General features: G+C 51.4%; 1 protein-coding gene across 2 annotated transcripts; it reads left to right on the forward strand.

Annotated features, from left to right (window-relative positions):
* Positions 1–1,173: 1,173 nt before the first annotated feature.
* Positions 1,174–23,220, forward strand: LOC112617357 (peroxidasin homolog). 2 transcript variants are annotated; one of them, XM_025374121.1, is made up of 11 exons: positions 1,174–1,277; positions 1,886–2,043; positions 6,275–7,778; positions 11,272–11,406; positions 12,080–12,288; positions 16,082–16,202; positions 16,474–16,606; positions 19,581–19,694; positions 20,781–20,925; positions 21,904–21,906; positions 22,832–23,220. In XM_025374121.1, exons 2-9 carry the CDS (start codon positions 2,022–2,024, stop codon positions 20,898–20,900), a joined length of 2,358 nt encoding a protein of 785 aa, XP_025229906.1. In that variant the 5' UTR covers positions 1,174–1,277; positions 1,886–2,021; the 3' UTR covers positions 20,901–20,925; positions 21,904–21,906; positions 22,832–23,220. The 2 variants fall into 2 exon arrangements, with proteins under 2 accessions (XP_025229906.1, XP_025229905.1); XM_025374120.1 differs by having other exon boundaries at positions 19,581–19,698; positions 20,781–23,220.
* Positions 23,221–24,077: the final 857 nt, after the last annotated feature.

The following is a 24,077-nucleotide window of genomic DNA, read 5'->3' on the forward strand; positions in this document are numbered from 1 at the left end:
GGGAGTAGGTCCCTGTCCAAAGGGGGCAGGTTTCAGTCAGGAGAAGGCAGGTTCCTGTCAGGAGGGGCAGATCCCAGTAAGGAGGGGGCAGATCCCTGTCAGGAGGGGACAGGTTTCAGTCAGGTGGGGGCAGGTTTCTGTCAGGAGGGGCAGGTGTGTGTGTGTGGTGTCTGTGTGTCTGTGTATAATGTGCAGTGTGTGGTGGGTACCTCTGGTGTGTGTGTACAATGTGATTTGTGTGGTGTTTGTGTGTACAATGTGATGTGTGTATATAAAGTGATGTGTGTGTGGTGTGTGTGTATAATGTGATTTGTGTGTGTATAATGTGCTATATGTGTGGTGCATGTGTGATATGTATCTGTGTGGTGTGTGTGTGATGTGTTATATGTGGCGTGGTGTGTGTCTGTATATAATGTTCTGTGTAGGTGGTATATGTGTTTCTGCGTATATAATGTGTGTGGTATGTTTGTGTGTATAATGTGGTATGTGTGTATAATGTGCTGTGTGTGTGGTATGTGTGTGGTAGGATCTGTGTGTAGCATGCATGTAATGTGCTACGTATAGTGTGTGTGTGTCTCTGTATAATGTTTTATGTAGGTGCTGTGTGTGCTTCTGTGTGTATAATGTGATTGTGTGTGTGTGATGTGTGGTGTGTGTGAGGAGGGAGTTGCCCTGTGTAATGATACAAGTCCACGGGCGAGAAGATGGGATCATGGAGGCAGCAGATCTTTAAAGAGGGGAGCGGGTTAGGATTCCGGTGTCCAGGGAGGCTGTGGCCCTTGATGAGAGGAATGGATGAGATCTGCTGGACCCTGAGGTGTCCCCACAGACATCTTGTCTGCTGAGCTGACCACACAGGGAGGCCTCAGTCCACACCTCCCATGTGCTGCCACATGTAGTATAAGATCTTCCATGCTTCACGTTATAACTACTTCCTGTCTTCTTAGGTGTAACATGATTTCAAAAGCTAAAGTCTGTAGTTTTCATGCTCTCTGAAACAGCTTCTAGTAGAATTTGTGAGAAAATAATTTGAGTTTGGATTTGAAAAATAGAAATAACATTTGGAGAAAAGTATGCCTTGTGGCTAAATGATGTAGTGTCTAGACATCATTTTATGAGTAATTGTGTAGTATTTTTCCTGGTAATACGCGACTTTGTATTTTCCCAGTTCCTGACGTCAGTCGAAATGGAGATCCGTTTGTAGCTACCTCCATTGTGGAAGCGATTGCGACTGTTGACAGAGCTATAAACTCAACCCGAACACATTTGTTTGACAGGTATCACGGGGCTGTAAACATGCTGACCCTCAAATCACAGAGCTTTAGGGTGAAGGTGGGAGTGACTAAAGAATGCATGCAGTTCTAGTATATGAATTTTGATTTGATTATCTGATGACCAAAATGTTTAATTTAAAAATCATGAACAACATGGGCACCAGTTTTCTGGGGGTTGAAAAAACAGAAGGATGTGTGCTTTTCAAATAGAATTTGGCTGTGATCCATAACCAAAACATTCTTTGAAAATTTCAACTCATTCCTTTGGCTTATGACTACGTGATTTGGCAAAAACAAATAGTTTAAAAGTCATTAGTGTATTTGTTCATGTTGCTGATCCCAAAGCAGTTTTTCTGCCTCTTATTTGAAATGCAATATCTGCGATTTTCTCTATTGACTTAATTAATTATCTGTTTTTAGTGTCTTCCGGTTTTTGTCTGTTTTGTTTTTGTTTTGTTGCCTCCACTCCGGATGAGGAAGGTATAGTACATTATGTTGTAGAAAGTAGCTGTAGAAATATTAATAGCAATGATTATATTTTTGGATACTGTGAATTTTATCTTCAGTAATCTGTTTCATTCTTCCTTTTTTTCTCCCTAAACTCTGGTTAGCCGTCCTCGTTCTCCAAATGATTTGCTGGCCTTGTTCCGGTATCCGAGGGATCCTTACACGGTTGAACAGGCCCGGGCAGGAGAAATCTTTGAACGGACATTGCAGCTCATTCAGGAGCACGTGCAGCACGGCTTGATGGTCGACCTCAATGGGACAAGTCAGTGCCAAAGCCTTTTTCTTCCTCCTCCATGGCCTGAGTAATGGGGTTGAACATGCCACAGTTAAGTCACATTCCTAGGGAAGAGTTCCAGCACTTTCTTTCCCACTGTGCTTATGAACTATGAAATTATTTCCTAAACTGTGAGTCCTCTTGAGCCCTACAGCCCTGTCGCTGTCACTTTGGTTTAATAGGAATCTCTGGGGGACGTGAAGTCCCTTGGAGTGCTGGTCAGGCTACAACAGGTCCACCTGGCCAGGGTGGGTTATGCAAGCCCAGTCCCTCTGCAACAAATGAGCCGTAAGGGAGGACTTGGCAGCGTGCTTGCTCCCTGAGTGACGCTGTGTCCTGGGAATGCGGCGCCATGCGTATTAGGAGGGCTGTTTCTGAAGAGTCCCTGGTCTGTGAAACCAGCTGATGAGATCCCCTCAGGCTGGTGTGGAGATGCTGTTGGGGGAGGTATGTCCCCCACTCACGCTGCTCTGGCACTTTGCCATTGCCCAGTAAATAACAGATGCCTTTACATGTCATTATTGTCCTTGCTGGTAGTTGTACTATTGATGAACCCGTAGAGGACCCTGACTTCCTTATGTAAAATCATCATTTTGAGCAGCAGCTGGTTACTCACAGTTCTGTGCATGCGCGCGCACACTCACACACACACACACGCGCGCACACACACACACACACACAGCACGGAGGAGAATGCAACAGTAGCTGTCCCTGTGGGAATGAAAGAACTGCCTTATAATTTTTCAGTTTTCCAAATTGTCTTCAATGAGCATATCTTTTAGGATTAGAGCAAAAAATATTCTTCAAGGGTTGAATGAAGGAGGCGTGGAATTGAGACCTGTAGGGTAATTTATCCCCGTCTTCGGAGTAAAGTGTTGCTCTGAGCCAGCCCCAACCTGTTAGGTTTTGGAGCCCTGTTGGTGCTGAAGCCCAGGCACCCGCCAGTGCAAAACTGCGCATTCCACAGCTCCTGCTTCCCAGTCCTCTCCTGGCCTCTTGTGGTTGGGGGCGGGGCGGGACAGGGCAGGAAATACTGGGTTGGAGGCCTCTCAATGTTTCTGCTTTTCTTGATGGATGAAACTCCACCCTCGCCTCCCAGGCACATTCTTGGGGAGACGCATCAGAGCCCATTTTGTTATTTCAACAAGTGTTTATTTGGCACTTTGTGCCTGTCAGGTGCAGGGGGAGACTAGGGTGAGAGGCACCAGGCATGTGGGGTCCCAGCCCCTTCCCAAGTCCCTGGTGCCAGTCTCCTTGTAGAAAGGCCATGTTCTTTTCTCCAGAGAATGAAGAGGGAAGTTACTAAGTGTAATTTCTTGCTACTCCCTACCTTTCTTCATTTAGTTACAGGATCAGATCTTTAAACATGACTGTGGCAGCTCAGTAAGTGGGTTCTGCTGCCACCACAGAAATAAAGCCATCTGGAAACGTCTCCTCGAAGCCAGGCTGTTAGAAGTTGTTCCTTGTGAGGAATTGCATGTCCATTGTGTGTCATTACATGCCAATTATAGAAAGATTTAGACACGGGGCTGGGCGCTGTGGCTCACGCCTGTAATCCCAGCACTTCGGGAGGCTGAGGTGGGCTCACAAGGTCAGGAGATCGAGACCATGCTGGCTAACACGGTGAAACCCTGTCTCTACTAAAAATACTAAAAATGCAAAAGAAAAAAAAAATTAGCTGGGCGCGGTGGCGGGCGCCTGTAGTCCCAGCTACTTGGGAGGTTGAGGCAGGAGAATGGCGTGAACCCGGGAGGCAGAGCTTGCAGTGAGGCGAGATCGCACCACTGCACCCCAGTCTGGGCGACAGAGCGAGACTCCATCTCAAAAAAAAAAAAAAAAAGAGATTTGGACTCAGAGAAAGGCAGAAAGGAAAAAGTAAAATCACCCCAACAATGTGAATCATTTTATACCTTTGCTATTTACCTGAGCAGCAGTTAGATGCACATGCAGGCGCTCATTTCTTCACTTACTCATTCTACCTGCCTGTCAGGGCACACCCTCTATGCCAGTCACTGTCCCGGGCCGGGGCCTACAGCCACAAACAGAAGAAATAAAAACCTCAGCCCTCAAAGATCAAACGGTCCAGAGAAATGCAGATGGGAAACCAGAGAGAGGTCCCTGCATATAAGAAGCCCCAGCAAGTGACCCAGAGAGATACAGCAGGTGGGGGTTGGGATGGGGTGCTGTTCCCCATGGGCAAAGGTGACATGTGAGCAGGAACCCCACAAGGGTGAGGGGGCCTCCCTGAGCATCTGAGGGGACCACACATGCAGAGGCTTGGAGGTATGGCACATCTGGGCATAGTGGAACAGCAGGTGGTCAGTGTGGCTGGAAGGGGGGTGGGGAAGGGCTGATAAAGACAGATTTGTGCTCCACCAGAAAGGGCCTGGGAGTGAATATAAGGATGTGTCATTGGCTCTGTATGAAATGGGAACCTTAGGGTTTCCTGCAGAGAAGTAACATGGTTTCATGCATTTTAAAGCATTGGGCTGGATGACCACCCTGTGTGGGGTGAGGACAGACGTGGGCTAACCAGCCCTGGGAAACTGGGGCCAGGGTCGGTGCCACCTGCTCTGGTTGGCAGGTCTGGTCTGCCTCTGAACCAATGGCCAATGCCACGGAAAAAGTGAACATTCTGGAGGAAAGCCCGGAGACCAGCCCCGCAGCCCAGCCAGGCATTTGGGAGGAAGCGCTTTTCCTCCTGGCGCTCTGCTTTCTTGGCTCTGTGGATGTTCAAGATTGATAATTCTGTGGGACTTCCTAAGAGTCGCTATGAAAATAGGGCCAGATGTTTCAGCTCACTGTTTCAGCCCTGGGAAAAGTGAGACAGAACAGAACCAGGGGCTGAGGGGAGCCTGGGGTTCATGTTGCCTGCACAGACCTTTCCCATCCAACACACCAGGGTGTGTGTTTCTGACTTACTCTCCCCAGCCTGGAAAATGCCTCACTTCCAATTCTTTGCATTCTTATGTGGAAGTTATGCACACCGCTCCCCCACAGAAAAGGGGCTGTCTGTTGTTTGCTTTAAAGGTGTCCATAGTGATACCTGTGATCTTGACAAGCAGAAACGGGCTGGAGAAACTTTAGAAAAAAGAGGCATTGATGGCTTGGAACTCTGTGAGTGTCTGCACACACGAAAGTGTGAGTGTGATCTGTAAGCATGTTTGCATGTGTGTGCATGTGTTGAGTGGTAAACATTTAAGTGTGCATGTGTGTGTGCATGTGTAGCTTTTCAGCAGGCATGGCATGTGCCTGGAAAGGAGGAGTGTTGAGAAAGGTGAAGGCCTAGGATGTATGAATATGTGGGGGAAGCACTTTGGCGAACACAGATCTGATGTGTCTGACCCCAGGACGTGGAGTCGCTGTTGCTTGGAGCAGGTGTCTTGAAGGCGAAGACTAGGAGCTGAACTTAGGAAGAGCTCTGTGGAGTGATGGCCCAGGCTACCATGTTTGGAATTTCTTCTGTAGCTAGTGGGCGAAGATGGAAGGTCTCTGAGCGAGGTGACCTAGCCAGTCTGTGCGAGGTTCATGGGAGGGCGCGCTTGCTGTGGGGAGGGTGTGTGTGTGCATGGCTTCCACCAGGCAGGAGGCCCTTCTGGAATTGAAGGCCAGTGCCATGGAAATCAGTCCCAGGATTCTGCCAGAGGAATGGAGAGGAGGGCACGGGGGCTAGGAACATTTTGGAGGCAGTGTGAAAGGAAGTGGCGATCTTTTGGACATTGCGGGAGGAGAGCATGAAGCCTCAGTGGACCGAGATGTACAGCGACAGGTGTGTCAGGAAATGCCCTGCTCGGCGGCATGTGGAGACCGATGGTGTGCACTCGTGTGGAGGTGTGGTGACTGTCTCTTCCGCGGGACATTTAAAGTGAAGTTGGAGCGGCGTCAGCCTGGACTGGTGAACGTGGGTGGGGCTCCATCAGTTACGGGTCTCCCAGAGAAGAGCTGCTGGTTGAAACCATGAGACTGCTGAGTGTGGAGGGGAGACAGGGCCCAGAAACTGGGGCTGTGGAGAGAACACCTGTGTTTAGGGCTGGAGGAGGGGAGGAGCAGTTTGGGTGCTGAGCAGGTTTCCAGCAGGAAGGGCTGGTTGCATGGCACACAACAGGTTTCATGAGCTGGGGGTAGATAGCCCCATGTCAGCGGCAGAGGTGCCAAGGGGTACCAGGCTGTCACGTCCTCCAGGGGAATTGAGTGCCATCTTGCTTTTCTCCATGCCCAGGTTACCACTACAACGACCTGGTGTCTCCGCAGTACCTGAACCTCATCGCAAACTTGTCGGGCTGCACCGCCCACCGGCGCGTGAACAACTGCTCCGACATGTGCTTCCACCAGAAGTACCGGACGCACGACGGCACCTGCAACAACCTGCAGCACCCCATGTGGGGCGCCTCGCTGACCGCCTTCGAGCGCCTGCTGAAGTCCGTGTACGAGAACGGCTTCAACACCCCTCGGGGCATCAACCCCCACCGACTGTACAACGGGCACGCCCTTCCCATGCCGCGCCTGGTATCCACCACCCTGATCGGGACGGAGACCGTCACACCCGACGAGCAGTTCACCCACATGCTGATGCAGTGGGGCCAGTTCCTGGACCACGACCTAGACTCCACGGTGGTGGCCCTGAGCCAGGCGCGCTTCTCCGACGGACAGCACTGCAGCTCCGTGTGCAGCAGCGACCCCCCCTGCTTCTCTGTCATGATCCCCCCCAATGACTCCCGCGCCAGGAGCGGGGCCCGCTGCATGTTCTTCGTGCGCTCCAGCCCTGTGTGCGGCAGCGGCATGACCTCGCTGCTCATGAACTCCGTGTACCCGCGGGAGCAGATCAACCAGCTCACCTCCTACATCGACGCCTCCAACGTGTACGGCAGCACGGAGCACGAGGCCCGCAGCATACGCGACCTGGCCAGCCACCGCGGCCTGCTGCGGCAGGGCATCGTGCAGCGGTCCGGGAAGCCGCTGCTCCCCTTCGCCGCCGGGCCGCCCACCGAGTGCATGCGGGACGAGAACGAGAGCCCCATCCCCTGCTTCCTGGCCGGGGACCACCGCGCCAACGAGCAGCTGGGCCTGACCAGCATGCACACGCTGTGGTTCCGCGAGCACAACCGCGTCGCCGCGGAGCTGCTCAAGCTGAACCCGCACTGGGACGGCGACACCATCTACTACGAGACCAGGAAGGTCGTGGGCGCGGAGATCCAGCACATCACCTACCAGCATTGGCTCCCGAAGATCCTGGGGGAGGTGGGCATGAGGACGCTGGGAGAGTACCGGGGCTACGACCCCGGCATCAATGCTGGCATCTTCAACGCCTTCGCCACCGCTGCCTTCAGGTTTGGCCACACGCTGGTCAACCCGCTGCTTTACCGGCTGGACGAGAACTTCCAGCCGCTTGCACAGGGTCACCTCCCCCTCCACAAAGCTTTCTTCTCTCCCTTCCGGATTGTGAACGAGGGCGGCATCGACCCGCTTCTCAGGGGGCTGTTCGGGGTGGCGGGGAAGATGCGTGTGCCCTCGCAGCTGCTGAACACGGAGCTCACGGAGCGGCTGTTCTCCATGGCGCACACGGTGGCTCTGGACCTGGCGGCCATCAACATCCAGCGCGGCCGGGACCACGGGATCCCGCCCTACCACGACTACAGGGTCTACTGCAACTTGTCGGCGGCACACACGTTCGAGGACCTGAAAAATGAGATAAAAAACCCTGAGATCCGGGAGAAACTGAAAAGGTGAGCTGAAGAGGCCGTGTGGGTTGGCTCGTGTACCTAGGCACCTGGAAGACCCGGACGGTGGGTGTGTGTGTTATTTGGCTGTGTGTGTGAGTTTTGTTTGTGTCGTGCAGAGGTGAGATGAAGCAAGTCCATGAAGGTCAAGATGGGAACCTGCAGCCTTCGGTGGCTGTGTGGCTGTGGGGAGGGGGCAGAGCCAGGGGTGGATGGACAGTGGAGGGCCCTTCCGCCAGCCCGTTTTCCAAGAGAGGAGCTTTGCTGAGCTGTGGCACGTTTTCAGCTTGGAGATGAGCTATACTTTTCTGGCAGAAGGGTTGACTGCAGAGAACAATACACTGTTTGCACCAGAAAACACCAAAACTGACGCTGTGGCTGTTGGGGGCAGTGCTTCAGGTTCCTGCTCTTGTATCGGGGCAGAGAGAGAGGCAGAGCTTGGTGTCTGCAGAACCGGGCGCTTGGGGCCACCAGCCCCTAAGGCTTGGCCTGTAGCATCTCCCATACTCAGTGTTGCCCAGACCTAGGCCTGTGGGGCCACCTGCCCGTGACTGCCACAGATAGCGCCGCTTCTGAGCCACAGCCTTGATCACCTGTGGACGCAGTTCTCCTTGTCCTGCCGCAGAGGCAAAATGGGAGGCCGTCACCCCTGAGACAAGGAAAACTGGCCAGCTAGATTAGGTCAGCTCAGGCCACGTGGGGCGGCAAAAATGGCAAAGTTTTACAGGCAAAGCAGCGACCATGGTACTACCCAGGCCTAGGACTGGGGTGGGATCAGGGCTGCCTGGTCCATAGCCAGTCCCCTTCCCAGGACTCGGTATCACAGTGGGGTTCTGATTAACTCAGATTTCCCCAAAGTGGAGACATTCAGCGGCCCTCCTTTTTGCTAGATATTCACATCTTTTACTCACTACCTTTTTTGCATGTTATTTCTACCAGATTTGCTTTTTGTATTTTAAGGAAATAAAAATAATTGCAAACAGGCGTGGTGGCTCACACCTGTAATCCCAGCATGGTGGGTGGCTCATGCCTTTAATCCCAGCGCGGTGGCTCACGCCTATAATCCCAGCACTTTGGGAGGCTGAGGCAGGTGGATCACAAGGTCAGGAGTTCAAGACCAGCCTGGCCAAGATGATGAAACCCCATCTCTACTAAAAACTACAAAAATTAGCTGGGCGTGGTGGCAGACGCCTGTAATCCCAGCTACTCGGGAGGCTGAGGCAGGAAAATTGCTTGAACCCGGGTGGCAGAGGTTGCAGTGAGCCGAGATCGCGCCACTGCACTCCAGCCTGAGTGACAGAGTTGAGACCCCATCTCAAAAAGAAAATAATAATAAATAAAACTAAAATAATTGCTCATCAGTGTTTTCCTGTTACGATTCTTCTCAGTTCTTAGATTATGAATCAGATCCACAGGGCACTGTGTATTAGGACATGTTATTCCCATTCAAAAACATTGTTTTAAAAAGAAGAAAAACCTTTCTTCTTAAGACTGTTTTCCCGTATTTTCTGGACTCTCCAGTTGACTCCTAAGTTACTTAACGCTGAAGTTAGGACATATCCCGTTAGGATCTGACCTGTGCCTTCTAAAGGAAAGTGATTTTTTACTTGTAATTTATTGTAAGTTATGAATAAATGAACATGATGTCCTATTAAGTTTAATATGTTCCAATGCTCGTTTAAATAATGCTCTTAAATTACTGGCATTTGGAAATGTGTGCGCACTCCATTAATCCAGTGTAGTTTTTTGTCGTGGTTTTGCTGAATTAGGACTGATGTGAACTGTCTGTGTTTTTTATGTGCTTAAATATCCTCGTTTGTTCTTGTCCAAACTGACACAGATTACTCTCCCAGCTGATTCTCTCTTTTGCCAAACTTATTTCAAAACATTTCAAAAGAACTAGATGTGGAGCCCAGTGCTGGGTGGACCGTGGCTGCGTTGCGTGCTAGGCCTCTGGTAAAGAAGTTAAGGACGTTACCCACACACTGAGCCCTTCGTCTGTTTCTGTTTTCCTGCCTCAGCCCATTGCTGACTAAGGGGAAATGAAACATCAACGTGAGAAAAGTTGCATGACCATCGGAGACCGTGGGGCTGGGAGGACTTCACAGGGCAGAGGGGTTGCCTTCAGCAGACATTAGAGATTGTGTAGTTCTCATCTACTTTGTGTTTCACGACGGCACGGCGAGTGGATGGCATGGCGTTGGCCTGGGCTCACCTTTGCTGCCCATCCCCAGCCATGGGACATTCTGGAACTGCGAGGTCTCTTCCCTGGAGGAAGCTCCTTGCGTTCGGGTGGAGGCTTTAGACTCTGGTGAGCCTAAGGAATGTGACTATTGCAGCCCCTGTGACTGTGGGTCCCTCCCAGAGGTGGGGGACAGAAGAGAGCAGGCACCCAGAGCAGGAGCTGCCCGGAGCAGGAGCCGCCCGGAGCAGGAGGGAGTCCTCTGGGAAAAGGTGTGGACGCCTCTGGTGGCCCCAGTGTGCTGTCCTCAGCCACAGACCAGATGCCGCCAGGGTCCTCCCGACCAAGTTTCACTCCCGGGGGACATCTTAGAGCTAGAAGTTCAGCCTGAATGTCATTGAACTTACAAGAAAAAGGGACAATTTGTCTGTCTTTGAAAGACTAAATGCTAGTTTACATAAAATTGTGTTTATTCTACGGTAAGACCAGGGGCCACTAAGGACACAGCCCTGTGTGCATCCTGTTCAGTCAGCAACAAAATCTCTCGTGATCCTAGGGGTCAGCTGGTGGTCACTGATTTGAGTTTGGTAGAAAAGGGCAATGAGAATTGTAGAATGTGTATGTTAAAAATCGAGTTGAGCTTTGAATAGCAGTTGAAACAGGCGTCATCTGCTGCGTAGTCAAGTTCTAAGATGAGATTAGATGATTTGTGGTAGAAGTTGTGACATGTTGCTTATAAGCCTGTATTTCTAAGGAATTGGAAGAAGTCGATGAAAATGTTTGTTTTTGAACATATAAACCTAAGGTTTGTTTGCCCTATCTTTGCTTAGCAGATATTTTCTTTTATGGCAAATATATTTTCAATATGTAGTAGAATCAAATGTTATTCTTTAAAAATGTATCTATATACTTTTAAAAATAAACATGAACAATAAACTATATACATTTAGCTATGTATAATTTATTGTTCATATGTTTATTTTAAAAAGGTTAGAAGGGTATACATTATGATGTTAAGTGTGGTTATCCCTGAATAGTAGGAAAAGGTGTGGCTTAAATTTTCTTCCTTATGTTTTCTTGACTTTTCTAAATTTGTTATAATAAATGTTTGTGTGTGTGTGTCTCACATATATAACAGAAAGTAGGGAAAATCCTTTAAAGAATAGTGGAGAGATGCTGCAAAGAAGTAAAGATTTTCTTTGTTAAGTAAAATTCTAAATAATGTAAAATAGTGATAGAACTGTTTTCATATTTGCTGTTTTTTTTTTGCCACGTCCAGCTTTGTTAGGTAAATTCAGTTCTCTCTTTATTTTTTAGGTTGTATGGCTCAACACTCAACATCGACCTGTTTCCAGCACTCATGGTGGAGGACCTGGTGCCTGGCAGCCGGCTGGGCCCCACCCTGATGTGTCTTCTCAGCACACAGTTCAAGCGCCTGCGAGATGGGGACAGGTGAGCATGTGCACCAGAAAGGGGAGCACACGCACCCGAAAGGGGAGCACACTCCTAAGCCGCCTTCTCAGGGACTCCAGAGGAGAAGGGCCGTCCTGGTTGAGAATGAGGGAGGCACGAGGCCCTGGTGTCTTCTGTGCACCGCCTTGGACTTGCATGTCCTTGCAGCCTCAAAACTCAACCACACCAGGTTCAAAGATGCTTTTCCCACCCCTTCATTTGCAGGAATATTTCTGTTCCTGTAAACTATTGGACAATCCATACAGCTAAACCACTGTGGGACTTCAGAGAAGTTTGGGCTTCGGGCAAGATCTTTGTTTCGCCTCTTGTTTACTGTTACTACTTTAATGTAGTGGAAAGGCAGAGCGAACCTGTTACTATTTCAGCAAACCTAAAATAAGTGCCGTACCAGTTTTTTTTAAAGTTGCCCATTGTCTTTGTTGCTAGTCAGAAGAGCTAACACTGTCGTTTTTACACCAGATTGTCTGCCTTTGCTTTTGTTATGGAGTAGGGGATGTGAACAGTGTGTGAGTCCATTTTTAAGTGACACCTAATCAAACCTAGTGGTTTCTGTATTGCTGTGAACTAAGTAGGGGGAGATTTTAACTCAGCTCCTGGTGACCTGTGAGTCTCCTGCCCTTCTCTGATCCTGCTTTCATTTTGGGGGATCCAGGTTGTGGTATGAGAACCCCGGGGTGTTCTCCCCCGCCCAGCTGACTCAAATCAAGCAGACGTCTCTGGCCAGGATCCTCTGCGACAACGCGGACAACATCACCCGGGTGCAGAGCGACGTGTTCAGGGTGGCGGAGTTCCCTCATGGCTACGGCAGCTGTGACGAGATCCCCAGGGTGGACCTCCGGGTGTGGCAGGACTGCTGTGAAGGTGCGTGCCAGAGGCACCACGTCTGTTCCTTTCTCATCCCTGGTTTTGGTGACTGCTTGGCGGGTGCTTAATTACCTGCAGATGTCACCCTAATCTTGAAAACTGAAAACAAAATATTCAGCTTTAGATTTAAATTGTGCTGTATCCATGCCAAAAATATAAACAAAGGTAGTGATTCTGAGGAATTGGCAGTGCTATGGGAGAACATTCATGATTAAAGCGCTATATAAGAGAAACAGAAACCCAGACTTCAGCAAGGTGTGCCCCTAATTTTTCCTTAAAACCTAATGTATGTCTAGCTTACGGTGCTCGTGTAGCCAGATAAAAGACAAAAATCAAAATATGAAAGAAGCATATCAAATATATCAGGTTTTCTTTAAAAAATTATACTGAATGTTCTAAATATCTGTAACGTAAATGACTGAAGATAGGTGTTGTAAAGTATCTCATGAGGAGCCCTGCAGGTAGGAGGTGGCCTCATGATCGGCGTCGGGGGCCGTGTAGCTGAGGGACACCCTGACATCAATCCCACAGCCCTGGCACTCGTGCCCTGCCCTGACATCAATCCCACAGCCCCGGCACTCGTGCCCTGGCGCGCCAGGTCCCCTTCCCTGCAGAGGCGTCAGTGGCCTGCTGAGTGCGGCGATGGTTCTCCTGGCTGAGTTCCTGCTTCGCATTCCTAACTCCCAGCCTTGGTTAACCTCCATTTCCATTACTAATTTGAACATAATTTTGGCTTTATTCAAACTATGATCAGAGCCCCACAAAATACCAAACTGGGGATGTTTAGAACCCAGGTTGTGGAGTGCTCACTCTTGTGGTGAGAGAAGCGGGGCCCACCACCATGGGGGAATCTGGGGGCCTGCGGTGAGCGTGACGGGGAGGCGGGGCCAGACCGTGGCCTCACCCGGCGCTCTGTGGAGCTTGTGGTGTCTGTGGACACTTGGTAGTAAGTGTTGAAATCTGCATTGATAATAGAGCTGTGTTTTAGCAGCTTCTAAGACAGTGTGTGCCTGTGTGTGTGTGTGCGACTGTGGGGTATGTGTACCTGTGGGGTGTGTGTGTTGTGGGTGTGTGATCTAATTCTGCATCTGCCTCCTTATCTGCCCCCCCCCCCACCCACCACCCACACACACATGCAGGGAAGTATATATGATAGGAGAATTCACATAAAAAACAAAATTATGCTTGCTAGGTACCCAATTTTCCAAATCCTTTACATGTTTGTTATTACATCTGTCAGAAACTTGTATCTGTTTTTTGTTTTATTGTTTTGTTTGTGTTTTTGTTTTGTATCCTCACCGGTTTATCCAATTCAAAATACTTTTCTACAAGCGTGGTAGAAAATGTGTTCTGTTGTAGAAAATTGTGCTGTTGAAAATGATTAGGAAAAGCCAATGATACAAAAACCGTTTTCTGGTAACTTTACCGGGCCCCTGTTAGCTGCTTAATAAGAAGCACAGCCAGGTTTTCTGTTCTTTTGCTAAGAAATCCAAAGTCCTTTGAAAGACTTCATCTTTAAAGCCAGTCTTTGTTCCCCTCGGGTTACAAGCCCCTCCTCCTCTCGGGCACTGTGGGAGAGGCTGAACTGCCTGAAGCAATGGCTGACACTGTTTCTTCCGGATACTTCTCTCTCTTAAAATAACAGGCATGGCCTTAAGCTGACACAGCTTAGAGAATGCTTGATAAGCATTACCTGTTTTTGTTTACCCAAAAGCCATATTTAAATACAGCAGAAAAATATGAAAACAGAACTCAGATTTGACAGAACCAAATGTCAGTTGCTATTTACTTTTCAATTAAACTTTTTAGAAAGACACATTGGGGGCTGGGCGGTGGCACACGCCTGTAATCCCAGCACTTTGGGAAGCCAAGGCAGGCGATCACCTGAGGTTAGGAGTTCGAGACTGGCCTGACCAACATGGTGAAACCCCCGTCTCTACTGAAAGTAACAAAAATTAGTCAGGCATGGTAGTCGGCACCTGTAATCCCAGCTACATGGGAGGCTGAGGCAGGAAAATCGCTTGAACCCAGGAGGCAGAGGTTGCAATGAGCTGAGATCGTGCCATTGCACTCCAACCTGGGCAATAAGAGCGAAACTGTCTCAAAAAAGTAAATAAATAAAAAGACACATTTAAAATGAACATCTGTGAGGTGCAACTCTTCGTCATCCGCTTCACTGATGCCTACACCAAGTGCTGTGTGGCGTCTGCACTAGGTCCGGGAAGCCAGCCTGCTCCTGGCTTGGCCAGCCTGGGCAACACAGAGCAGGTGCAGGCCAGGCCACTGAGCAGGTGTGGCCCAGCCGTGCCCTGGGGCGTGAGGAGGAGACGGCCATCCTGGAGGGATGGGGGTCCCATCAAAGAGTTCTGGGGTTGGGGCTGATGGGTGCTTTGGCAGGGACCCCACAGTGCCTGGGACCGTGCCCTGGCCCTGCTGCTTCCCTGTCGCCCTGGAAATCTACTGGGGACCCACCCCAGACCTGCACAGCCCTGGGTGGGCCTGCCAGTGAGGCTCATTCTTGTCCCCGGGGTGTTGCTGGGAGGGGCTACTGTTTTAGGATGTATTTATGTGCCCAGGAGCCATTTCAAGAAACTCTGCTCTTCTCTGCTCCTGAGACAATTTCTGGGTTTACTCAGAAGCTGTATAGTTAATGTGGAAATAAACAGCAGGTCATTCAGCGGGACTGTTTATGGGCTCTGCTCTGGGGGCAGACGGAGCTTTAGGCCTCTGTCTTGAAGATACTCCCTGCCTCTCCAGCCAGTCAGGCGAGTACTAGACCGGAAGGAGCCGGCCGCCCTCACGGGAGACAGGAAAGCTAGCGTGGGTCTGAGGTTTATGCTGCACGTGCCTCTTCTCTTCTCATAGAATTTCTACTCAGTGGCTTCCTGAGACATTAGCATTTTGCAAAGGTCCATATTTGCCCTTCACTTTCGTCCTCTGCCACAGCTTTCTTGGGTGAGGATGATGTACAAGACAGACTAAACAGCCCTCACTTCGTTAGATGGTGTGCCCACAGGGCCTAGGTGGGAGACAGCACTGAGGGCCCCTCACTCATCTGGGGCTCAGGAGGACACAGCACTGAGGGCCCCTCACTCACCCGGGGCTCAGGAGGACACAGCACTGAGGGCCCCTCACTCACCTGGGGCTCAGGAGGACACAGCACTGAGGGCCCCTCACTCACCCGGGACTCAGGAGGGACACAGCACTGAGGGCCCCTCACCCGGGGCTCAGGTGAGGTACAGCACTGAGGGCTTCTCAGTCCACCACAGTTGGAGAAGGAAGCCACACCGAGGCAGGGAGGCGTTTGGGCTACATTCAGGAGAAGCAGGGCCAGGCCCGCCTCTCGTCTGACAGTGGGGCTGGCAGTGTGATGCAGGTAGTGTAGCATAACTTCAAGGCACTCCAGAGTGCAGATTGTCACCTGACCATAGGGGAGGGACCGCCAGACACGAGCAGACTCTGACCTCCGAGGCAGAGTGCCTGAGCCTCCATCTGTGGGTGGAGGGAACTCAGCGAGGGTGTGGTGTGGGCCTCCTCAGTTCGCCCAGCTGTCCTCAGCGCGGCCGGTGCCATGAGGTCACGAGGGCAGGGGCACAGCGGAAAGAGGCCTGACCCCTCAGGGCAGGAGAGGGTAAGAGCTGCAGACCAGCTGCCAGGTTGCCTGATTTAAGGTGCCACAGTTTGCTCCACGGGCAGCCAGTGAAGACTGTTCATAGTTGGCAGGATGTGCTTTAATTCCCTGAGGTCAGAGCCTCCAGAGCTGACATTCTGCTTTGTGCTTCCGTTTTAGACTGTAGGACCAGGGGGCAGTTCAACGCCTTCTCCTACCATTTCCGAGGCAGACGGTCTCTTGAGTTCAGCTACCAGGAGGACCAGCCGACCAAGAAAACAAGACCACGGAAAATACCCAGGTATGGTGGTCTCTGAGGTCAGCTGATGTACAGAGGGGCCCTCACACCGCGGGCATTGGGCAGTAGGACAGGCATCCTGTTGTGGGCCTGTGGTGAGGATGGTTCCTGGCAGGGACGTCCCGGGACACTGGGGGCCGGGCTGCAGCCTGCGTCCTGCGATGCTGCCCGCTCAAAGCATCAGGGGCGGTGCACACCGAGGAAACCTTGAAATGAGACCCTGCGTGACCTGCCGAGATTATATCTCCCTCCCCCTCCTTTCCCCTCACCACAGTGTTGGGAGACACGGGGAACATCTCAGCAACAGCACCTCAGCCTTCAGCACACGCTCAGACACTCCCGGGACTAATGACTTCAGAGAGTTTGTTCTGGAAATGCAGAAGACCATCACAGACCTCAGAACACAGGTGAGGTGCCTGGGCCTGTGTCCGCCCATCCAAGACTCCACAGCAGCACAGCCTTGCCCCAGCCTTCTGGGGCTACCACTTTATTCCCAGGCGACTGTTCAACTGCCCACACGGGACCCTGACCCTGGAGCCTTGGGGTGCCATTTCTGCGTGCTGGGTCGGGCTGGGCCAGGTGCCACTGGTGTCCCTGGGTTTCCCAACAGATGGGGGTCACCAGGCAGGGGCAATCTGTGTCACAGCCGTGGGACTGCCAGCCAGGTGACCTTGCTGGAGAGAACACAGGATTAGGGTGCTGTAGGAGAGTTCAAACATGAAGTCCTGTTCTTAAGCCTCTAACTTAGGAATAACTTGGAATCATCCCTCCCAGGGCGTGGTAAGGAGGCATTTCCAGTTCAGTCCTCCACACCCGATCCAGCCTCTCCGGTGTGAGGAAAGTGCTGGTGTCTGTGGTACGACCACAGGGATTTTCAGATGAGGCTCTTCTCGGGCTCTGCAGAAATCCTGCAGAAATGAGTTCCGTCCTGTCCTTCCTATCCCAGGGACTTCCTTCTGCTTTCTCCACTGCCTGTGGTGGGGTTGTCTCTGGGATGTTACATAAGCGGGTGGAGATTGAGATCTATGGCTAAATAAAAGGAGGTGCATCATTCCGCTGGTGTGGGTGGGATCCCCCAGGGCGCGCGGGTCCTGGCTGGGATTCCCAGGGCGCGCGGGTCCTGGCTGGGATTCCCAGGGCGCGCGGGTCCTGGCTGGGATTCCCAGGGCGCGCGGGTCCTGGCTGGGATTCCCAGGGTGTGCGGGTCCTGGCTGGGATTCCCAGGGTGCGCGGGTCCTAGCTGTCTGCAGCACTTTTAACCTGTAAGCACAGCTCCTTTCCTACTCACGGGACTCTGAGCCCTTAGGTTTGGGAGAGTCATCTCCTAGTGTAGCCCCAAGGTAACCCCCAGCCACAGGGAGAGGTACCCTGACTGCTTCTCTGCCTGCCGCCTCATCCCCTGCAGCTGCAGGTCCTCCTGCCTCTGCAGCCTGGAGACCAGGTGTATATCCCCCTGCAGCTGCTTGAGTGGGCAGCGTGTGGCAGGTCTTCCTCCCTCTGCAGCATAGAGAACAGGTGCACGAGTCCTGGCAGCTGCCAGCGTGGACAGCGTGTGGCAGGTCTTCCTCCTCCTGCAGCCTAGAGACCACGTGCTCATCCCCCGGCAGCTGCCCAAGTGGACAGCATGCAGAGTTCACTCAGCTCCACCTGGCAGTAGGGGGGAAGCAGAGACAAACCCAGACTGACCCTTGGGGTCTGTGCTGAGGCCTGGGTGCCCCAGGGGTCCACTGCGGAGGTGGGTCTGTGAACCCCAAGGTCATTCAGGGCAGGCCTTGTGCGCAGGTGACCCTGGACAGCAGAGCAGAGGCGGAGGGGGACCAGCCACCCCACCTGTGTCTGCAAATACCAATGCCCTGTGCCCTCCCATGTTGTTGATTCTGTCCACAGTGCTGTGACTTCCTTCCACCCTCAGAATGAATGGGCAGCTCCCAGGGTAGCAGCGCTAGGTCTGAGAAATGCGGATGTCCCTTGTGATTTTGCGGCCGGCAGCAGCACAGGGTGTGTGCCGTCTGTGGTCGTTTCCCCGCACCCTGTGTGTGCAGAGGCGTTCATGTATCTTGGTGACTGCTGAGGCGCACACAGGCTGCTGTGGTCACTGCTTCTCTCTGGCTGTGAATTAAAGCAGGTCAGCCACAGACACAGAGGTGACATGCAGGTCACCTGGAACCTCTGCAGACCGTCCTGGCTGCCACCCCCAAGTGCTCTCTGGCCCCTGTGCCACTGGTTCTGAGGCTTCCCTCTTTTTTTTTTTTTATCCCCATCCCCATCCCCAAAGCTAGAAAGTTCTAAGCTTTGGTGACTTAAGTGCCAGTTGCTAATGAATGAGGCAGGCAGGAAAGATGGCTTTCATTTAGAAGCTGCATCTGAGGCATTTCCCGAAGTGAGTAACTAGTTAGGTTCTGGATGTCCAGCTGTCACGAAATGCAGAGGGTACGGTGAGGGGACGTCCACCTTTTTCAGCATGATGTGTGCACAGGTGAGACACTGCTCCGGCACAGGTTGGGGACGACACACTTCTGGCTGACAGGAGATCAAAGAAGACGTTTTAATTGAAATGAGTGAGTGGGTGGCTCACAGCCAGCATCGTTGATCGGTCAAAGCAGACAGCCTTACCTGTGGCTGAACATGCTTTATGAGAAGGCTTATTAGAGGAATTGGGATAGATACGATAAATAATTTGTGTTCATTTCAGACATCACTGACAGTTTAGGTTCCGTTGCAGGGGACAGAAAACCCCAAATCCGGATGGTTTGAATGAGGTACGAGTTTCTGTCACTCCCTGCTGCGGCTCGGTGCTGTGCTGCGGGTGGTCTCTTCCCAAGGTCACCTCGTGGCCCAGGCATTTCCGGCCACCGTCACCCTGTCTGCCCCCGGGCCCTGCAAGACACAAGAGAGGGTCTGAGGAAGGAGACCCTTCCAGGAGGCTCCTGCCACCTGGTGCCTGGCACGGCGGTTGGAAAGGGCACCTCATGGGGCCCCGAGCTTCCAGAGAAAAGCCAGTGGTGGTGGTACTCGGAAAACAGGCAGACTTGACTCGGGGGATTCTGAGTGGTCGTCGTTCATTCTGGTGGAAGCGTAGGTGCAGGACGTTCTTGTCCTCTGGTTGAATCTTGCTCCCACAGTCCTCTGAGAACGTCACCTTTGTGACCAAGGCTTTTATTTGACAGCACGGTGGTGGGAACGTCTTCCACTGGGGCTTTTGGCCAGCTGTCGCCAGTCTAATAAGGACATTGGAGATTCTGTAAAAGTTCTTGAGAAATATTCTCCTCAAATGTTGTTTATTTTAAGGCATTATTTTCAGGGAAATAACATATCTTAATACAAGAACCAAGCTGTTACTCTGAAGTGGCCAGTGAATGAATGTTCTTCGCTTTGCTGCAGATAAAGAAACTTGAATCACGGCTCAGTACCACAGAGTGCGTGGATGCCGGGGGTGAGTCTCACGCTAACAACACCAAGTGGAAGAAGGATGCATGCACCATTTGTGAATGCAAAGTGAGTATGGGGTCTGTCTTCACGCCCTAAGGTATACCCAAGTCCGAGAGTCCCATGTGACCACTCAGGTGGGTGGCCCAGATGTCAGGGCCAGGCCCCTCCCCGCCCACCTCTGCCGGCCTTCGTCCCTCCTTCACTCCTATGGAAGCACCAGGCAAGCCCAGCTCTCTGTGCACAGAGGACGTGCTAGGAGGCTCAGAACCTCGGCATGGTCCACCCCACAGAGGGCGGGCAGCCCCTACTGTGTTGCGGGGCCACATGGGGCTGCTTGTGTGTACTGGCCTCACCTCCCATCAGCTGTGGCAGGAATGTTCATGCCATGGAAACCCATGAGTGGGGCAGATCAGCTCCTCCCTGCAGAGCTGGTGGGTGAACACCGACGTGCCCGCCGCTGACCCTGTCCCATCTCCCATCAGGGCTGGGGGTGTTACAGAGGTCGCGGGGGGACGATGCCTCCCCTGCAGAAGGAGACCGGTGGCAGGTGGAGCATGCCCTGGTGCCGGCAGTGGACAGACGTCTGGCTGGAGCCAGGCTCCGTGGAAAGCTCAGGGCATAGTGTGAGGAGGCAGGATGGTGAGGACAGCAGACCAGCCCGGGCGCCTCACTTGCCATGGCCATTGGGAGAGGGCGCATCTGTATCCCTGAACTGGTCAGGTTTGGGAAGCGCAGACTGGGGAAGAGCAAAGCCCTGTCCCTTCCTCTCTGTCTAGTCCCATCCTGCTTCCTGACAACGTCCACCCCCAGACGCAGTCCGAGGGGATCCAGGTGTGAGGTGGGAGGATGTGCCCAGCTGGTGGTCTTGACCCCTCAGGGTGAGAGGAGGGTGGGCATGGACAGAAAGGTAGGACGGAGCCTCAGGGAGACTTGTTATGGGGGCTCCCATTAACTCATACCTGTCTGCAACTATGAAATCCTCAGAGAACCACAAAACCCATGCCCACAGGGCAAGCACAGTGGGCAAGGCAGGGGCCTCAGGGCAAGGCCTGACTCATGGCCATGGCTGACACCTGTCCCGGAGCTGACAGACTGTGTTCACCTGAAGGCCATCCCAGAGCTGACAGGCTGTGCTCCGTCTCTCTTCTCCAGGACGGGCAGGTCACCTGCTTCGTGGAAGCTTGCCCCCCTGCCACCTGTGCTGTCCCCATGAACATCCCAGGGGCCTGCTGTCCAGTCTGCTTACAGAGGAGGGCGGAGGAGAAGCCCTAGGCTCCTGGGAGGCTCCTCGGAGTTTGTCTGCGGTGCCATTGTGAGATCAGGTGGCCGACGGCAGGGAACTGCAGGCTGCGGACCAGGAAACACCCAGAACTCGCGACATTTCATGACAACGTCCAGCTGGTGCTGTTACAGAAGGCAGTGCAGGAGGCTTCCAACTGGAGCGTCTGTGGAGAAGGAGGCGGAGCAGGTGCCCGAAGGGAAGCAGGCAGGAGTCCTAGCTTCACGTTAGACTTCTCAGGTTTTTATTTAATTCTTTTACAATGAAAAATTGGTGCTATTATTAAATTGCACAGTTGAATCATTTAGGCGCCTAAATTGATTTTGCCTCCCAACACCATTTCTTTTTAAATAAAGCAGGATACCTCTACACGTCAGCCTTACCTTGTTCAGATGCCAGGAGCCGGCAGACCTGTCACCCGCAGGTGGGGTGAGTCTCGGAGCTGCCAGAGGGGCTCACCGAAATCGGGGTTCCCTCACAAGCTATGTTTAAAAAGAGAATTGGTGTTTGGCAAATGGAACAGAACCTTTTATAAGAGTGTTCACAGGGACACTGTCTGGGGTTGCAGTGCGAGCCCCCGGCCTCTTCCCTGGGAACCTCTGAACTCCTCCTTCCTCTGGGCTCTCTGTAACATTTCACCGCGTGTCAGCATCTAATCCCAAAACCAACATTCCCGCTGCTCGAAGCAGCTGTATAGCCTGTGACTCTCCGTGTGTCAGCTCCTTCCACACTTGATTAGATCATTCATAAGCCACATTTAGAAACAGGTTTGCTTTCAGCTGTCACTTGGCATACATACTGCCTAGTTGTGAACCAAATGTGAAAATCCTCCTTCATCCCATTGTGTATCTGATACCTGCCGAGGGCCAGGCCCGTGCGTTGACAGCACCGCCCCCAGCCGGCCCTGGTTGCGTCCACGTCCTGAATAGGAGCCGCCTCCGGATGGCTTTTCCCAAGGGAAGAGGAGCTCGAGTGTCGGGAACTGTCTAACTTCAGGTTGTGTGAGTGCGTTAAAAAAAAAAAAAGAAGAATCCCTATACCTCATTTGTATTTTTAAAATGCATGATGTTTTATGAAATTTTGTCCATTTTTTAAGTATTAGATATGACAGAAAAACCATTTCCACTATGCAAAAGTTCTTTTAGAAGTCAGTGAAAATCAACTCTCATACCTCATGGTCTCTCTTTAATTGACCAAAACCTTCCATTTTTCTCTAAATACAAAGCGATCTGTGTTCTGCGCAACATTTCCCCGAACACACAGCTTCAGTGCAGCACGCTGACCTGAGTACCCACCGTGTGCCGGGCATAGTGCTGGACACATGAGGCACCAAGGTCCGGGCCACCTGCCCTCAGTGCGGCCCAGCTGAGGTGGTGGAGGCGGAAGCCCCTGAGGTCACGGCCGTTTCAGTTCAGGGTGGCAGGTGTCCAGCACTGGGGTATGACGTCGAGGCTTCCATGGGGTGGGGGAGGCCGGCTGCCTTCAGACAGGATGGGCGCGTACAGTGCCTAGTGTGATTCGTGCACGGCCCGTGTTCCAGGAGCATGTCCTCCCAAGGAGACACCCAGACCCTTCCAGCACGAGCCTGCTACGTTGCTGTGGCAGAGGCAGCATTTCAGCTGTGAGGAGGGTCATTGGATTCATGGGTTTTATCTGTAAAAATGGTTGTCTTGACTTCTTATTCTCATATTGGTAAATGAGTGATAAAATTGGTTGGCGTTTCATGACATATGGACTTCTTTTGAAATAGCAAGTCAAATGTAGTGACCGAATTATGGAAGAGATTTCTGTAAAACAGGAAATGTGTAAGTTCGTCTAAAAACTGACGGTTATGTAAGTTGCTGAGGCACTCGGATGACAGCGGATTCTGGGTTCTGGAGTGTTCTGTGCCTCTTACGTGCCTTGGAGGCCTCTGCGGTCTCAGTGCTGAGGTGGCACACCTGTAGCACACCTGTGTAATGTGCGGTCTGGGCCAGTGACAAGCAATTGTGTTGTCTAAGCCAAAGGGGGAAGCTGACTGTTATTTACCAAAAAAAAAAATTCTGTAATTCAAACCAAAATGTCTGCGGAATCGCCAGTTTGATACTCTCTGTAATCAGAACAGTGGGCAGTGCCTGGGTGAACATGTCTAGCAGCCCCTCTGCGGGATCGCTGTAACGGGAGTGGAATGTACATATTTATTTACTTTTCTAACTGCTCCAACAGCCAAATGCCTTTTTTATGACCATTGTATTCAGTTCATTACCAAAGAAATGTTTGCACTTTGTAATGATGCCTTTCAGTTCAAATAAATGGGTCACATTTTCAAATGGAGAATGGCTTTTTTTTTTTTTTTTTTTTTTTTTACCTGAAACCAGTACATGAGGCTAAAACTTTTCCAGGTGAGATCCAAAGCCTGAGAAGGGAAGGAGGTAGGTCCAGGAAAAAGCCCCAGAACTGTCCTAGTCACTAATGATTTTGTGACTAAATGTGAAAACATTACTAAAAATGAGGTATTAGATAAAGTTGACTTCCTTTTCCAAAGTAGCTAGGATGCTTTAACCTGACTGAATTTTGACAGGTAGGAGTGAGCTCTTGGGAAAAACCTCTGGCAACTAAATGCCTCCTGCAGTTTTTGTGCTGTGGAGAAGGACATTTCTTTGTCAGAGAGGTATGTACAAGCAGCTCACACACCGAGGTGTCTGTGACAGGCAGCTGCTTTTCCAGAAGCAAGAACGCGGGTCAGGAGGGCACAGTGCACAGAAGACAGACACTCCCTTTTCAGAGCTGAGCCATGTGGGGCTCTGGGGCCAGAAGTCGGGGATGACATGTGATAATTGCTGAGCCCCTCGGGCTGTGGTTGGGTGGGAGACAGGATGCTGCTCTAAAGGAAACTGGAATGGATTCGAGGGCGTCTTTATAGGGCCTGGAAAAAATACTACTCGTCTATATAAGGAGAATAATGAAATATTAAGGAAAAATTAAATATTATGTTGTTAAAATTGCCAAATCATTTCAAAATTAGAATGAGAAATTGAGCTGCTTTCATGGAATGTTTATGAACATGGGATGAACACTCCTCAATCAACAAAAGACAAATTAGGTGCTTTTCTGTCACCAGGGAATGAGTGCCATATACCAATTTTAATTTAAATGAAATGCCTAATGCAAAACTAGCAAAAGTTAACCAT

The sequence above is a fragment of the Theropithecus gelada genome, unplaced genomic scaffold, assembly GCF_003255815.1.
Source record: "Theropithecus gelada isolate Dixy unplaced genomic scaffold, Tgel_1.0 HiC_scaffold_16087, whole genome shotgun sequence".
Taxonomy (NCBI): Eukaryota; Metazoa; Chordata; class Mammalia; order Primates; family Cercopithecidae; genus Theropithecus; species Theropithecus gelada.

Bases quoted from the DNA above. Each gene is read 5' to 3' on its own strand.
- LOC112617357 (XM_025374120.1), top strand. From the start codon at position 2,022: ATGGTCGACCTCAATGGGACAA. The intron at 2,044-6,274 runs GTCAGTGCCAAA...CTCCATGCCCAG, and splicing joins GGTCGACCTCAATGGGACAA to GTTACCACTACAACGACCTG. The intron at 11,407-12,079 runs GTGAGCATGTGC...TGGGGGATCCAG, and splicing joins CGCCTGCGAGATGGGGACAG to GTTGTGGTATGAGAACCCCG.